The sequence below is a fragment of the Oncorhynchus gorbuscha genome, linkage group LG09 (assembly GCF_021184085.1).
Source record: "Oncorhynchus gorbuscha isolate QuinsamMale2020 ecotype Even-year linkage group LG09, OgorEven_v1.0, whole genome shotgun sequence".
NCBI lineage: Eukaryota > Metazoa > Chordata > Actinopteri > Salmoniformes > Salmonidae > Oncorhynchus > Oncorhynchus gorbuscha.
The window spans coordinates 71440391-71456014 of NC_060181.1; the positions used below are offsets into that span (position 1 = coordinate 71440391).

The 15624-nt window shown below is 41.6% G+C and overlaps 1 protein-coding gene across 2 annotated transcripts in view; it reads left to right on the forward strand.

Annotated features, from left to right (window-relative positions):
- The window catches only part of LOC124044010 (receptor tyrosine-protein kinase erbB-4-like), a 624844-nt gene extending 609484 nt beyond the window's left edge, over nucleotides 1–15360 (forward strand). For both annotated transcript variants that reach the window (XM_046363297.1, XM_046363298.1), the window contains exons 21-29: nucleotides 1832–1987; nucleotides 3539–3614; nucleotides 3749–3895; nucleotides 4609–4706; nucleotides 4910–5080; nucleotides 12809–13055; nucleotides 13209–13343; nucleotides 14239–14327; nucleotides 14589–15360. In XM_046363297.1, the coding sequence (XP_046219253.1) occupies nucleotides 1832–1987; nucleotides 3539–3614; nucleotides 3749–3895; nucleotides 4609–4706; nucleotides 4910–5080; nucleotides 12809–13055; nucleotides 13209–13343; nucleotides 14239–14327; nucleotides 14589–15266 (1797 nt within the window). In that variant the 3' untranslated portion in view covers nucleotides 15267–15360. The remainder of the gene's footprint in view (nucleotides 1–1831; nucleotides 1988–3538; nucleotides 3615–3748; nucleotides 3896–4608; nucleotides 4707–4909; nucleotides 5081–12808; nucleotides 13056–13208; nucleotides 13344–14238; nucleotides 14328–14588) is intronic.
- Nucleotides 15361–15624: the final 264 nt, after the last annotated feature.

Below are 15624 nucleotides of genomic sequence, written 5' to 3' on the forward strand. Positions count from 1 at the left end.
TCCTCCAGCATCTTCACAAGGTCCTTTGCTGTTGTTCTGGGATTGATTTGCACTTTTTGCACCAAAGTATGTTCATCTCTCTCCTTCCTGATCGGTATTATGGCTGCGTGGTCCCATGGTGTTTATACTTGTGTACTATTGTTTGTACAGATGAACGTGGTACCTTCAGGACGAGCCAGACTTGTGGAGGTCTATAATTTTTTTCTGAGGTCTTGGCTGATTTCTTTTGATTTTCCCATGATGTCAAACAAAGAGGCACTGAGTTTGAAGGTAGGCCTTGAAATACATCAAATTATGTCAATTAGCCTATCAGAAGCTTCTAAAGCCATGGCATAACCATAATTTTCCAAGGCACAATCAACTTAGTGTATGTGAACTTCTGACCCACTGGAATTGTGATACAATGAATTATAAGTGAAATTATCTGTCTGTAAACAATTGTTGGAAAAAATTACTTGTGTCATGCACAAAGTAGATGTCCTAACCGACTTGCCAAAACTATAGTTTGTTAACAAGAAATTTGTGGAGTGGTTGAAAAACAAGTTATAATGACTCCAACCTAAGTGTATGTAAACTTCCGACTTCAACTGTATGAGCAGTAGATGAGAATGTAGTATCAGTTGACAAAACATGAACCTGAACTAATGTTACTGATCTCTCTCTTAAGGGTCTGCAGCGAATCACAGCCAGCTGCCAGAGAGAAGCAAATGTAACCACAGGACACGTGACAGAGTTGATGGACACCCTATGTTCATCAATGGACATAAAGTTCTACAGAATGGAATATAATCACGTGCTATCAGAAACCACTGCACTTGACCCCAGGTTTAAGAAGTTAGCCTTCAGTGATGCCAGAGCGATTGATGAGGCTCTTCAAAGAATAACCTCAGCAGCAGGGTTGAACAGCCCCAGCAGTCATTTGGCTCAAGCACCAGGGCAACAGGAAGAAGAAGGAGCAGATGGAGCAGAAGCACCAGCAGTAGTGCCACAAACATCTGTTGTTTGGATGCTTTTTGACGAGAGAGCAACTGGGGATGCAGCATGAAGGAATCCCTCAGCAGATGTCATATTGGAGGTCCGATCCTATTTGGAGGATCCTCTGAGCTAGTGGAAGAACAAGGCCTCTGTCTACCCACGGCTTACTAAAGTCATGACAGGGAGACTCTGCATACTGGCCACATCCGTTCCCTCTGAGAGGGTCTTCTCAATAATGGGACAAATAATTACTAAGAGAATAAAAAAACACATCAGCCCCTCGAACGTGAGACAGCTTGTATTTCAGAATGCAAATCTCTCATAAAATAAAAATATGGTCAGCATTGCTGTGTGCTGCTGGTTATAACATGGCAATAAAGGAGAGAAAAGAGGGACCAGTTTAATGTTTTAAGTGGGATGCTGCAGTTTTGCACAGTGTTATTTATTTTTCTTTGATATGGTGCAATATTCTATTATTATGTTGTTCAGATTGTATTCGTTTTGCATTGTTACATTTATATGCACTTTGTTCATATACATTAAAAAGTTTACTTTAAATGCAAATGTTTAATAGCATTATTTTTCACAACAAACCAATGCATTTTTAAATACATTGAGGTTAAGGTAGAGCCAAAAGAGCCGGCTCACTGAAAAGAGCCAGGAAAGCCCATCACTACAATAAGAGATGTGATGTTGTAGTTCATGATGATGATCACGATGATGATACCAGCCATGAAGATGATGGTGGTAATGATGAAGATGTTGCTGTTGCTGATAATGATGATGACAATGGCGATATTGATGACAATGTTTCTTCACTGTTCAGTAACAGTGTTTGTTGGTATGTTTCTTGCAGGGTATGATGTATCTGGAAGAGCGGAGACTGGTGCACAGGGACTTGGCTGCCCGTAACGTGCTGGTCAAGTCCCCCAACCACATCAAGATCACTGACTTTGGTCTGGCTCGGTTGCTGGACGTCAATGAGAAGGAGTACAACGCAGACGGGGGCAAGGTAAGCATAGCCCGGGAATACTTAGAGAAAAGGGGAATCTATGTCTGCCTACTGTTTTGATGCTCCTCTGTCTGTTCTCTGTCCCTGTAATTCTTCTAGATGTGTGTATTCTCTATACCGTAGTGCAGGGATGAGTAACGTTGATGGGGGTGGTGGCCACAAGAAATGTGAACTCCATGAAAATAGCTTTTTGAGAACGTTTGAGAGGGTCAAAGGTCACACCCCGAAAGCATGCTAACATTTCACCATTACCAATAACAGGGGAGGCTAGCATGTCTGGTTTTCTGGAGGTCAAGCCTAGTTCTGGACAAAACATTTCATGGAGACTCTAATGAGCATGGTCTTTAGTTCAGAACTTACAGGTGTAGCATCTTCATTTTATTGCTGAGAATATTCCTGCTGTTGCAAACTGCCTCAAATTAAGATCCTTCATCTGTAATCAGCCCATGATGTCCAATTCTTGCCAAACATATTTCTTAATGATGTATTTTTCTCTCTTGACACTTCCTGTTTTACCAGTGCCAAGGATCCATTTAGAGGAAGAGCAAACTGTTATACAGCAGTGTTCCGATCCAAATTAGTCTGAAAAGGGACTAAAAGTCACCCAATATTTGTTTACGTGATCCATTTGGCATCAACTTAACCTTCACTAAACTGTTTGTGTGCCATTTGGCATCAACTTAACCTTCACTAAACTGTTTGTGTGCCATTTGGCATCAACTTAACCTTCACTAAACTGTTTGTGTGCCATTTGGCATCAACTTAACCTTCACTAAACTGTTTGTGTGCCATTTGGCATCAACTTAACCTTCACTAAACTGTTTGTGTGCCATTTGGCATCAACTTAACCTTCACTAAACTGTTTGTTTTTGTCAACCTAAACTTCACTAAACGGTTTGTGTGCCATTTGGCATCAACCTAAACTTCACTAAACTGTTTGTGTGCCATTTGGCATCAACTTAACCTTCACTAAACTGTTTGTGTGCCATTTGGCATCAACTTAACCTTCACTAAACTGTTTGTGTGCCATTTGGCATCAATTTAACCTTCACTAAACTGTTTGTGTGCCATTTGGCATCAACTTAACCTTCACTAAACTGTCTGTGTGCCATTTGCTAATATCCTGTAAGTATTACGTCAACAAGGCAGTTATTGTGGATATTTACCATTCATTTCTATTGGGCACAAAATAATCTGAAACACAAACAAAACAAACTGAAAATGCATCCAACAAGTTTGTAGAGTCACAAGCTTGATGTAGTCATTGCGTGCTGGGAATATGCAACCAAATACACTTTTGATTACTTTAAATACAAATGTTTAGGGGTGTCAATCATTTTTACTGCTACCTTTTTGAGAAAATAAAAATAGTACTTGTTAAACAACATTTATTTCTCTGAGCAACTGTATTAGTAGAAAATAAAATAATTTCCCAATTCTTGTGAGCACACAATATATTTGAATGATTTATTTTATATAGTCATTATTGCTCATCTTTATCAAGGGTGTCAATACTTTCAGACCCCACTGTATCTGTCTCCATAACAACAGATGCCAATCAAGTGGATGGCCTTGGAGTGTATCCACTACAGGAAGTTTACACACCAGAGTGATGTCTGGAGCTACGGTAAGACTGGACACCCACTCACATCAATCAATGTGTCTTAATTCTGTCTTTTTTATACAGTAATGTGAATGCTCTGGTGAAATCTTACAGTTTGTATCTATTATATTCTATTATAACTTTACACCTCTTCTCAGGGGTGACCATTTGGGAATTGATGACATTTGGGGGGAAGCCCTATGATGGCATCCCGACCCGGGACATCCCAGATCTGCTGGAAAAAGGAGAGCGTCTTCCCCAACCTCCCATCTGCACCATAGATGTATACATGGTCATGGTCAAATGTAAGACACCCTGTATAACTTCTTTCTCTCTCTCTCTCTTCTCTCTTCTCTCTCACACGCACACATTCCCACATGACCGTGCTGCTCTGACCCCAGCAGTATAGGGTCGGGTCCCAGACGGCACTATGCCCCCATGTCCAGCACACACCCTGTCCATGCAGAGAGCACTACCCTCGTGTTTCCTGGCTGTACTGTGCCGCTTCTCTGGCCCCTCTCTCCTCTGGCTGTGGCCCCTCCCTCACACATTGGGCCTTGGGTGTCACTGACTGACCAACAGCCTCTGTCACCTTCCTCCATGATCCTGTACCCAATGCCCCTGCTCATTAAACCAGACTGCCAGGACAGGATTTAGGGGAGGTCACCATGTCTCTCTCTCTCTCTTCCTCTCCTTTACTCTTTCAATCTGGTAGAGTAGCACAGAGGACACACAAGTGATTGCTTTGGTGTGGTATTGGTTGCGTGTCTGTGGAACTTGGCAGACGAACACACTAACATGGCTGTGCAGGTGATAGGTTTTGAGAAAAGGACATTTGATAATCAGAAAATGTAACATAAAAAAAAAATCAACCATATAATTCAAATCTAATACAAAAGTATGACAAGATCTGTAACCTACATACGGAAGCCCAGCTCAACCAGCACACTGGGACATCCTCCTTCAGTATACCTTATCCATGGCTCTATATCTAAAGCTCTCCCTGTGTCTTTTCCAGGTTGGATGATAGATGCAGACAGCAGGCCCAAGTTCAAGGAGCTAGCTGCAGAGTTCTGTAGGATGGCCCGGGACCCTCAGCGTTTTCTGGTCATCCAGGTGAGTTACCTTACCGTACCTTACCTTCCCCTCGAACACCCCTCCTTATCCTGGGGAGTAGAGTGAATGACCAGGATAGTTTGTGTCGTCATCTGGGATTCAAAGGCACATCTTGTTGATATATGTTTTGCAAACCAAAATAAATGACATTCTAAGTGTACGAGAAGTAATTGGTCTCTCTCTCTCTCTCCCTCCTCCTCCAGGGTGATGACCGTATGAAGCTGCCCAGCCCCAACGACAGTAAGTTCTTCCAGAGCCTGCTGGATGAGGAGGAGCTGGAGGATCTGATGGATGCTGAGGAGTACCTGGTTCCTCACGCCTTTAATATCCCACCGCTGGCGTACACACCCAGGACACGTGTTGACTCCAACAGGGTAAGGCTCTCCTCTCCCCTCTTCTTCTCCCCTCTTCTTCTCTCTTCTCCCCTCTTCTCCTCTCCTCTCCCCACTTCTCTCCTTTCCCCTCTTCTCTCTCCTCCTCTCTTCTCTTATCTCTGCTGGCCTACCCACACATCAACTCTAACAGGATGAAACCCTGTACACAGAATGCCCCTTATTTTTCATTATATTACATTTTATTATATTCTATCTTATTCTATTGTATTCCATTCTATTCTATTATTTTATATTCTATCCTACTCTATTCAACATGCTAGTTTTTCCCCTAACCTCTTCTTTCCCTAGAAGCCTGGCTACAAAGCGCTCTCTGATATTTAAATACCAGTCTTATTCAACCGTAGACAAAGGGCACGCTGAGCTATACATTTTGAAATGATTTGAACTTTTCACAGAACTCCATAATTTATCCCGGATCCCCTTCATGATAAACTCCATTAAATTATATCTTAAAAGCATTTCTTCTAATGTATGTCTGTTTCAATATATTGTGTTTGATTTCCCATGTGGGTTTCACTCATCTGTGGCACTGAAATTCACTTCTCAGGTTGTAACTGCAGTGTAAATTATCACAACATACAGTACATACATAGGCAGATTTGGCAAGAAAAAGTATGTGAACCCTTTGGAATTAACCGGATTTCTGCATAAATTGGTCATCAAATTTGATCTGATCTTCATCTACATCTCAACAATAGACAAAAATAGTGTGCTTAAAATATTAACACACAAATTATTGTATTTGTATTGTCTATATTGAATACATCATTTAAACATTCACAGTGTAGGTTGGAAAAAGTATGTGAACCCCTAGGTTAATGACTTCTCCAAAAGCTAATTGGAGTCAGGAGTCAGCTAACCTGGAGTCCAATCGATGAGACGAGATTGGAGATGTTGGTTAGAGCTGCCATGCTGAGTTGGCTATTCACAAGAAGCATTGCCTGATGTGAACCATGCCTCGAACAAAAGAGATCTCAGAAGACCTAAGATTTGTCTTTAAATATAGACTTGTATAAAGCTGGAAAGGGTTACAAAAGTATCTCCAAAAGCCTTGATGTTCATCAGTCCACGGTAAGACCAATTGTCTATAAATGGATAAAGTTTTGCATTGTTGCTACTCTCACTAGGAGTGGACGTCCTGCAAAGATCACTGCAAGAGCACAGTGCAGAATGCTCAATGAGGTTAAGATGAATCCTGGAGGGTCAGCTAAAGACTTACAGAAATCTCTGGAACATGCTAACATCTCTGTTGACGAGTCTACGATACGTAAAACACTAAACAAGAGTAGTGTTCATGGGAGGACACCGCGGAAGAAGCCACTGCTGTCCAAAAAAAACATTGCTGAAGTTTGCAAATGTGCACGGATGTTGTTCCATGTTCCACAGCAAAACAAACAAAACTACAGTTGAGTTGTTTGGAAGGAACACACAACACAACACAACATCAAAACCTCATCCCAACTGTAAAGTATGGTGGAGGGAGCATCATGGGTTGGGGCTGCTTGACGGAAAAATTAATTCCCAAGTTTATCAAGACATTTGCAGGAGAATGTTAGGCTATCTGTCCACCAATTGAAGCTCAACAGAAGTTGGATGATGCAACAGGACAACGACCCAAAACAAAGAAGTAAATCAACAACAGAAGAAAATACGCCTTCTGGAGCGGCCCAGTCGAGAGTCCTGACCTCAACCCGATTGAGATGCTATGGCATGATGTCAAGAGAGCAGTTCACACCAGACATCCCAAGAATATTGCTGAACTGTAACAATTTTGTAAAGAGGAATGGTCCAAAATTCCTCCTGACCATTGTGCAGGTCTGATCCGCAACTACAGAAAACATTTGGTTAAGGTTATTGCTGCCAAAGGAGACTCAACCAGTTATTAAATCCAAGGGTTCACATACTATTTCCACCCTGCACTGTGAATGTTTACACTGTGTGTTCAATAAAGACATGACACGTATAATTATTTGTGTTGTTAGTAGTCTGTTGTTGTGACCTAGATGAAGATCAGATCAAATTGTATGACCAATTTATGCGGAAATCCAGGTATTTCCAAAGGGTTCACATCATTTTTCTTGCCACTGTACATGGCTCTAGGGCTACTTAAAACCAAGAGCTACAGTATTTAGTGTGTTGATATGGGGGATAGAAAAGATGAGGAGGTGATGTGAGGAGTTGTCAGAGGAGGAGTAGTTATAGGCTGAAGGGTACACAGCGTGAGGTCTGGAGTCTGTTCTCGTGAGAGGAGGAAGAAAGGAAAATTAGAGGAGGTGATGGGAGAAGGAAGAGAGGAGGAGGAGCCTTACAGAAAAATAATATGTACATGTATGAACTTATATGTAAATTACAGATAACCATATACAGTGCATTCAGAAAGTATTCAGACCCCTTCCCTTTTTCCACATTTTGTTACGTTACAGCCTTATTCTAATATATATATATTTTTAAATGTTCCTCATCAAACTACACACAATACCCTATACTGACAAAGCGGAAACATTTTTGCAAAAAGTTTATTTTTTAAGTATTCAGACCTTTGCTATGAGACTTGCAAATTAAGCTCAGGTGCATCCTGTTTCCATTGATCATCCTTGAGATGTTTCTACAGATTGATTGGAGTCCGCCCGTGGTAAATACAATTGATTGGACATGATTTGGAAAGGCACACACCTGTCTATATAAGGTCCCACAGTTGACAGTGAAAGTCAGAGCAAAACCCAAGCCATGAGGTGGAAGGAATTCTCTGTCGAGCGCCGAGACATGATTGTGTCGAGGCACAGATCTGGGGAAGGGTACTAAAACAATGTCTGCAGCATTGAAGGTCCCCAAGAACACAGTGGCTTCCATCATTCTTAAATGTAAGAAGTTTGGAACCACCAACTCTTCCTAGAGCTGGCCGCCCAGCCAAACTGATCAATCGGGGGAGAAGGGCTTTGGTCAGAGAGGTGACCATGAACGTCATGGCCACTCAGCTCCAGTGTTCCTTTGTGGAGATGGAGGAAACCATAAGACAAGGAAGGACAACCATCTCTGCATGCACTCCACCAATCAGGCTTTTATGTGGCCAGACGGAAGCCACTCCTCAGTAAAAGGTACATGACAGCAAGCTTGGAGTTTGCCAAAAGGCACATACAGGACTCAATGAGAAACAAGAGTATCTGGTCTGATGAAACCAAGGTTGAAATCTTTGGCCTGAATGCCAAGCATCACATCTGGAGGAAACCAGGCACCATCCCTACAGTGAAGCATGGTGGTGGCAGCATCATGCTGTGGGGATGTTTTTCAGCTGCAGGGACTCGGAAACTAGCCAGGATTTAGGGAAAGATGAACAGAGCAAAGTACAGAGAGATCCTTGATGAAAACATGCTCCAGAGTTCTCATGACCTCAGACTGGGGCAAAGGTTCCCCTTCCAAAAGGACAATGACCCTAAGCACACAGCCAAGACAATGCAGGAGGGGTTTCGGGACAAGTCTCTGAATGTCCTTGAGTGGCCCAGCCAGAGTCCAGACTTGAACCCCATCGAACATCTCTCGAGAGACCCGAAAATAGCTGTGCAGCGACACTCCCCATCCAACCTGACAACCTCTTGAGAGGATCTGCAGAGAAGAATGGGTGAAACTCCACAAATACATGTGTGCCAAGCTTGTAACGTCATACCCAAGAAGACTTGAGGCTGTAATCACTACCAAAAGTGCTTCAACAAAGTACTGAGTAAAGGGTCTGAATACTTATGTAAATGTCATATTTCAGTTTTGAATTTTTAATATATCTGTTAAAATTTCTAAAAACCTGTTTTTGCGTGTAGATTGATGAAGAGGAAAAAAATGTTTCATCCATTTTAGAATAAGGGAAATGTAACAAAATGTGGAAAAAGTAAAGGGGCATGAATTCTTTCCGGATGCACTGTATATATATACATATATATATATATATATATATATATATATATATATATATATATATATATATATATATATATATATATATATATATATATATATATATATATATATATATATATATATATATGTTTATATATATATATATATATATGTTTATATATATATGTTTATATATATATATATGTTTATATATATATATATGTTTATATATATATGTTTATATATATATATGTTTATATATATTTATGTTTATATATGTTTATATATATATATGTTTATATATATATATATATGTTTATATATATATATGTTTATATATATGTTTATATATATATATATATGTTTATATATATATATGTTTATATATATATATATATATATATATATATATATATATATATATATATATATATATATATATATATATATATATATATATATGTTTATGTTTTATATGTATATACGTATATATATATATACATATATATACATATATATATATATATATGTTTATGTTTTATATGTATATACGTATATATATATATACATATATATATATATATATGTGTATATATATATATATATATATATATATATATATATATACGTATATATATACATATATATATATATGTGTATATATATATACGTATACGTGCAAGGCACTGTATATATATATATATATATATATATATACAGTGCCTTGCGAAAGTATTCGGCCCCCTTGAACTTTGCGACCTTTTGCCACATTTCAGGCTTCAAACATAAAGATATAAAACTGTATTTTTTGTGAAGAATCAACAACAAGTGGGACACAATCATGAAGTGGAACGACATTTATTGGATATTTCAAACTTTTTTAACAGTACCAGTCAAACGTTTGGACACACCTACTCATTCCAGGGTTTTTCTTTATTTGTACTATTTTCTACATTGTAGAAAGTAGTGAATGCATCAACACTATGAAATAGCACATTTAATCATGTAGTAACCAAAAAAAGTGTTAAACAAATATATTTGAGATTCTTCAAAGTAGCCACCCTTTGCCTTGATGACAGCTTTGCACACTCTTGGCATTATCTCAACTAGCTTCACCTGAAATGGTGAAGGAAATCCCACATGTGCTGAGCAAAAGTTGGCTGCTTTTCCTTCACTCTGCGGTCCAACTCGTGCCAAACCATCTCAGTTGGGTTGAGGTCGGGTGATGGTGGAGGACAGGTCATCTGATGCAGCACTCCATCACTCTACTTCTTGATCAAAAAGTTACATTTGGTCAAATTTGACAGCATGCTGTGGTAGCTAGTAAAATATATTACAAAATATATTTCATAAAATGTTGATATATGTTGGCATGTATTTTAATGAATGGAAAATGTTGCTTTTGACCTGACAAAGTTTAGCACAAAATCATAATAGAATGCTGTGGTATACTTTGAAAAGTTTGAATGAAGGACTCATAACTGACAACTTTGTAACGGTTCTCTTCTTTCTCCTCCTCTGATGAAGAGGTGGAACAAGGATCGGACCAAAATGCAGCGTGATGATGATTCATGATATATTTTAATGAAGGAAAAACTATACATGCAGAAACTACAAAAATAATGAAATGAAATAATGAAAACTGAAACAGCCCTATCTGGTGCAAACACAAAGACAGGAACAATCACCCACGAAACACTCAAAGAATATGGCTGCCTAAATATGGTTCCCAATCAGAGACAACGAAAATCACCTGACTCTGATTGAGAACCGCCTCAGGCAGCCATAGACTACGTAGACACCCCACAAAACCCCAAGACAAAAACACACCACAATAACCCATGTCACACTCTGGCCTAACCAAAATAAAATGAAGAATAAACATAATATATTTCGACCAGGGCGTGAGAAACTTAGAGTGCTTTCAATAATCTTGTTTTTTGTTTGCTCAAATAACTTGGTAAATTGTTGAATTGAGGCATGGGAGTCACTGGAAGGTCGCATCTGAAACACAAAATATCATCTACAATGTATGTGCACTTAACATATGTAATTTGCCTTGGAATATCAACGTTATACTTACAATGCAGCTTCCTTCACCTGCGATGTCCATTTTCAGACTCACAAGTTGACAGTTAACCTGTGTATAATGCAGAAACAGAGTCAGTGAAAACATTCCACACAAGATGAAGAATTAGGGGTTAACGTTCATGAACATCAAATTGATACTTACAATGCAGATTCCTTCACCTCCAGGGTCCATTGCAGACTCACCTGTATATAGATAATGCAGAGACAGAAAGTCAGTGAAACAATTCCACACAAGATGAAGAATAAATAAATGGTTTAATGTTCATGAACACATTGAGGACTAGCTAGCTAAGTGATACAAAATACTACTTACATTGGCAGGGGTCTGTCCATAGACAGCTGAGGCTCCCAATTCGAGCTAGCCAATTCTATCAGAGACTGCCGGGTCACTAAAGCATGCTAAATTAGCAAGCAAGCAACACATTGCTTGGCTAGCCAAGAACATTTAACAATAACTTTGGCAATTAAAGTATTGTATATCTAATACATACATGACATTAACTCCACTGAACTGAACTCAACTTTAATTTTCAAAACTATTTTTACCTTGGTGAGTCACACTGCACATTGGTGGCAAGCTAAAAAAGGAGCTAGCTAGCTAGCTAGGTAGGTAGCTAGCTATGTTAGTAATCTTGATTAAATCTCTTGCTTGCAGTTGAATAAATGATCTTCCTCTGTCACCCACCAGGTTAAAAACATATTTTAAACCAATGTTATGAATGTATAATCAAAGAAAATGGCATTATCCACGAGAAAGCATTTTGGTGGTGAAAGCTGCGATTTTCCTTCTCAAAATTGTAAGGGCTGCTCTGTCAGTTGGAGGCCTGGCTGGGGCTGTGGCTTGGGAACATTTCAAATTGTGATTGACAGCTCAGTAAAATATAGTTTTAAATATATTTACACATATGTTCTATGTTCATGTGTCTTTTTGAACTAATCACCTCATTTATTTGTACTATGCTTCATACGTGGCAGGTAGGCTACAGAGAGGATAAGTGTTTGTGAGAAAGTAGCTATAGGGTTGAGGGTACACAGCGTGAGAGAGAGTCTGTTTTCCTCAGTGAGTGCTGACTACACACATGCAGACCACCGCTGAGACTGAGAGATCAGGTGGGGAAGGAGGGTGATGGAGGGTAGAGACCACTCACCCACAGGAGGGGGAAGGATGGGGATAGATTGCAGGAAGAGAGGGTAGGAGAGAGAATGGGGGAGGAGGGAAGAGGAGGGACGAGAAAGTTCACAGAGGGGACTCTCTTCTCACTTGAACGAATACTCTTGAACACTCCCTTAAACCAAGTACCAACACACAGTAGTCTGTATTAAACGTATTTGTCCCTGTGTGTCTCTCTCTACAGAACCAGTTTGTGTACCAGGCGTTACCTATACCACAGCGGTGTGTGTATACTGTATATGAAAACCTCTCTCTTCTGTCTCCTCTCTCTCTCTCTTCTTGTGTCTCTCACTACAGAACCAGTTTGTGTACCAGGCGTTACCTATACCACAGCGTCTCCTCTCTCTCTCTCTTCTTGTGTCTCTCTCTACAGTTTGTGTATACTGTATATGAAAACCTCTCTCTTCTGTCTCCTCTCTCTCCCTCTTCTTGTGTCTCTCTCTACAGAACCAGTTTGTGCACCAGGCATTACCTATACCACAGCGGTGTGTGTATACTGTATATGAAAACCTCTCTCTTCTGTCTCCTCTCTCTCTCTCTTCTTGTGTCTCTCTCTACAGAACCAGTTTTTGTACCAAGACCCTAGTTTCGGCATGGAAGACATGTTGGGTACCATGGGGACCATCCCACGGGTGCTGTCCCTGTCTGCAGTCCCAGGGTGCAGGCCCCCAGGGGACCCGTCTGTAGGGGGGCAAGGCGGCAGCGGCCAAGAGGATAAACGTTTCGAGGACCAGCGCTGTAACGGCACCCTGAGGAAGCAGGCCTCACCCCGGCCCGCGGGACCTCCAGGACAAGGCGGAGCCCCAGGTGACACCTCTTTTAGCAGTTATTTTAACTTCCTTGATTCTTCCATATATTTTGTCTTGTTTATTTGTGTTATTTTGCCTTCGCAGATCGTTGCGTTGAGATTCCTCTGTAATGAAAAGCGCTATAGAAATGAATTGCATTATTGTTATTTAGCCTCAGGTCCAGGGGAGGACAGCAGTGGACAGCGCTACAGTGCAGACCCCACCATCATGCTGGGGGAGAGAGGTGCTAGAGGAGACACAGACCAGGATGGATACCTGACCGCCATGAGGGAGAAGGTCTCCTCAGGTACAACATATCTTCACTATTCAGTGTTTTCCTTTGGTAATGTCATGTACAACAGGAAGCACTTCTTAACTGTTTATGATGTCTTGTCTGCTTTGAAAAAGCTTTTATCCATAGCAACACACTTTGGTTTTTGTTGTATTTTTGAACTTCTGGTTCGGAAACTTTGCATTAACTGTTCCAGTTAGAAAGAAGATAAAAGTTCAGAAAAGCGAAAATAGGTGAAAGACTCCTCTTCTGATCCTTTGAAATGATCCTTTGCCTCATCTGTTACCAGGGGGGTGTACTGTTCTGTTGTGTAGCTAGTGATGTCAGAACCAGGTTTCATCATCTCCTCCTCTTCCTCACCCTTTGATCCAGAGAGCTGTAAAGACGAAGGCCTAGAGCACAACACATCACACACACGTACACACTCACACACGCACATATGCACACATACACTATCGTACACACACACATTCGCACACATAGAGGCATGTCAGAGGCTGAGGGCAGACTAGTGAAGAGATCAGTGAGATCAAAATATACCAAACCTTCTGTTCATCCTGAAAGCCTCTAACCTCTCTCTCTTACTTTCTTTTTTTTTCTTTCTTTCTTTCTTTCTTTCTTTCTTTCTTTCTTTCTTTCTTTCTTTCTTTCTTTCTTTCTTTCTTTCTTTCTGTCTGTCTGTCTGTCTGTCTGTCTGTCTGTCTGTCTGTCTGTCTGTCTGTCTGTCTGTCTGTCTGTCTGTCTGTCTGTCTGTCTGTCTGTCTGTCTGTCTGTCTGTCTGTCTGTCTGTCTGTCTGTCTGTCTGTCTGTCTGTCTGTCTGTCTGTCTGTCTGTCTGTCTGTCTGTCTGTCTGTCTGTCTGTCTGTCTCTCCTTCCCCTCTGTCTCTCGTTCTTTCCTCCTCTCTAACAGACTATCTCAACCCTGTGGAGGAGAACCCGTTCGTGACGCGCCGGAGGAACGGAGACACCCTGACCCTGGACAGCTGTAACCCCTACCAGGTGGACTTTTTTATGACTATTTGGAATATTACTTATTACTTATTTGCACCTAAATTTGAATGCAGTTTTCTACTGTTGTCGACATTGCCCCCCTTTTTCTACTTTGATGTGTTGAGTGTAGTGACCTCATGTTATTCCTAACAAGTCTAAGTCGTTGTTTTATGATATCTACTACCCAAACACATATAAATGTTTTAAGATAGTCCATGTTATTACTATCTAGCTATTTGAATGCACTTTAACTAAACTTTGACTTGACAGGTGGCCCCCATAGGTCCCCAGCAGGCCGGCTCCGGCCCAAGAGTGGATGACGAATACGTCAACGAGCCCCTCTACCTCAACACCTTCCACAACCCCGGAGGACCAGGGCCAGGAGAGGGAGACTACACCGATTATACCCTGAAAAAGAACGGAGTCCCTGGGGGACACAACCCTATCCTCGCCACCCTTACCAGCCAATCAGGCACCACTGGCGTCACTGCTGGCCAAACAGGCACCACCCAGGCAGGGAACCCCTCCCACAGCGTCCAGGCAGCCAACGCCCACGCTGTCTCCGCACAACCGGGATACGCAGCACCTCCGGGGCTCGGCGCAGCCGGCTCTCACCCAGGGCACATCCTGCACCCAGGTCACCCTTCCCACCCCGGGTACACCCTCCACCCCGGTCTCACAGGCACCATCATGGTGGACAAGAAGACCAGACAAGACAAGAACAAGACGTTTGACAATCCAGAGTACTGGCAGCATAGCCTCCCTCCCAAAGCCACCCTGCACAACCCAGAGTACCTGCAGGACTGCAGCACGCGCTTCTTCTACAGGCAGAACGGACGTATCCGGCCCGCCGTGGCCGAGAACCAGGAGTACCTGACGGAGTTCGCCCTGAAACCCGGGACCGTGCTACCGCCCCCGCCCTACAGACAGAGGAACACTGTGGTGTAACGTGGAGTAGTGAGGAGGACTGGGTGAGAAGAGGAGGAAGACAAGGGGAGGAGGAGGAGTGAGGGGGATGTACGGAGGAAGAAGGGCAAGATCGTGGGAGGATGGGAGGAGGAGAGAGGACTGAGTGTGAGAGGGAGGAGGAGAGAGGACTGAGTGTGAGAGGGAGGAGGAGAGAGGACTGAGTGTGAGAGGGAGGAGGAGAGAGAAGTGAAGACGTGAAGGAGGAGGAGTGGACAGTCCCTCTCACACTCAGTCACACAGTATTTACGTATCAATGCATCAACCTTGGTTCCCTCCACCAGCACTGGACTGACACATCTATATCTGTCTGTCTGATTACAGTAAATTTACACAGAAA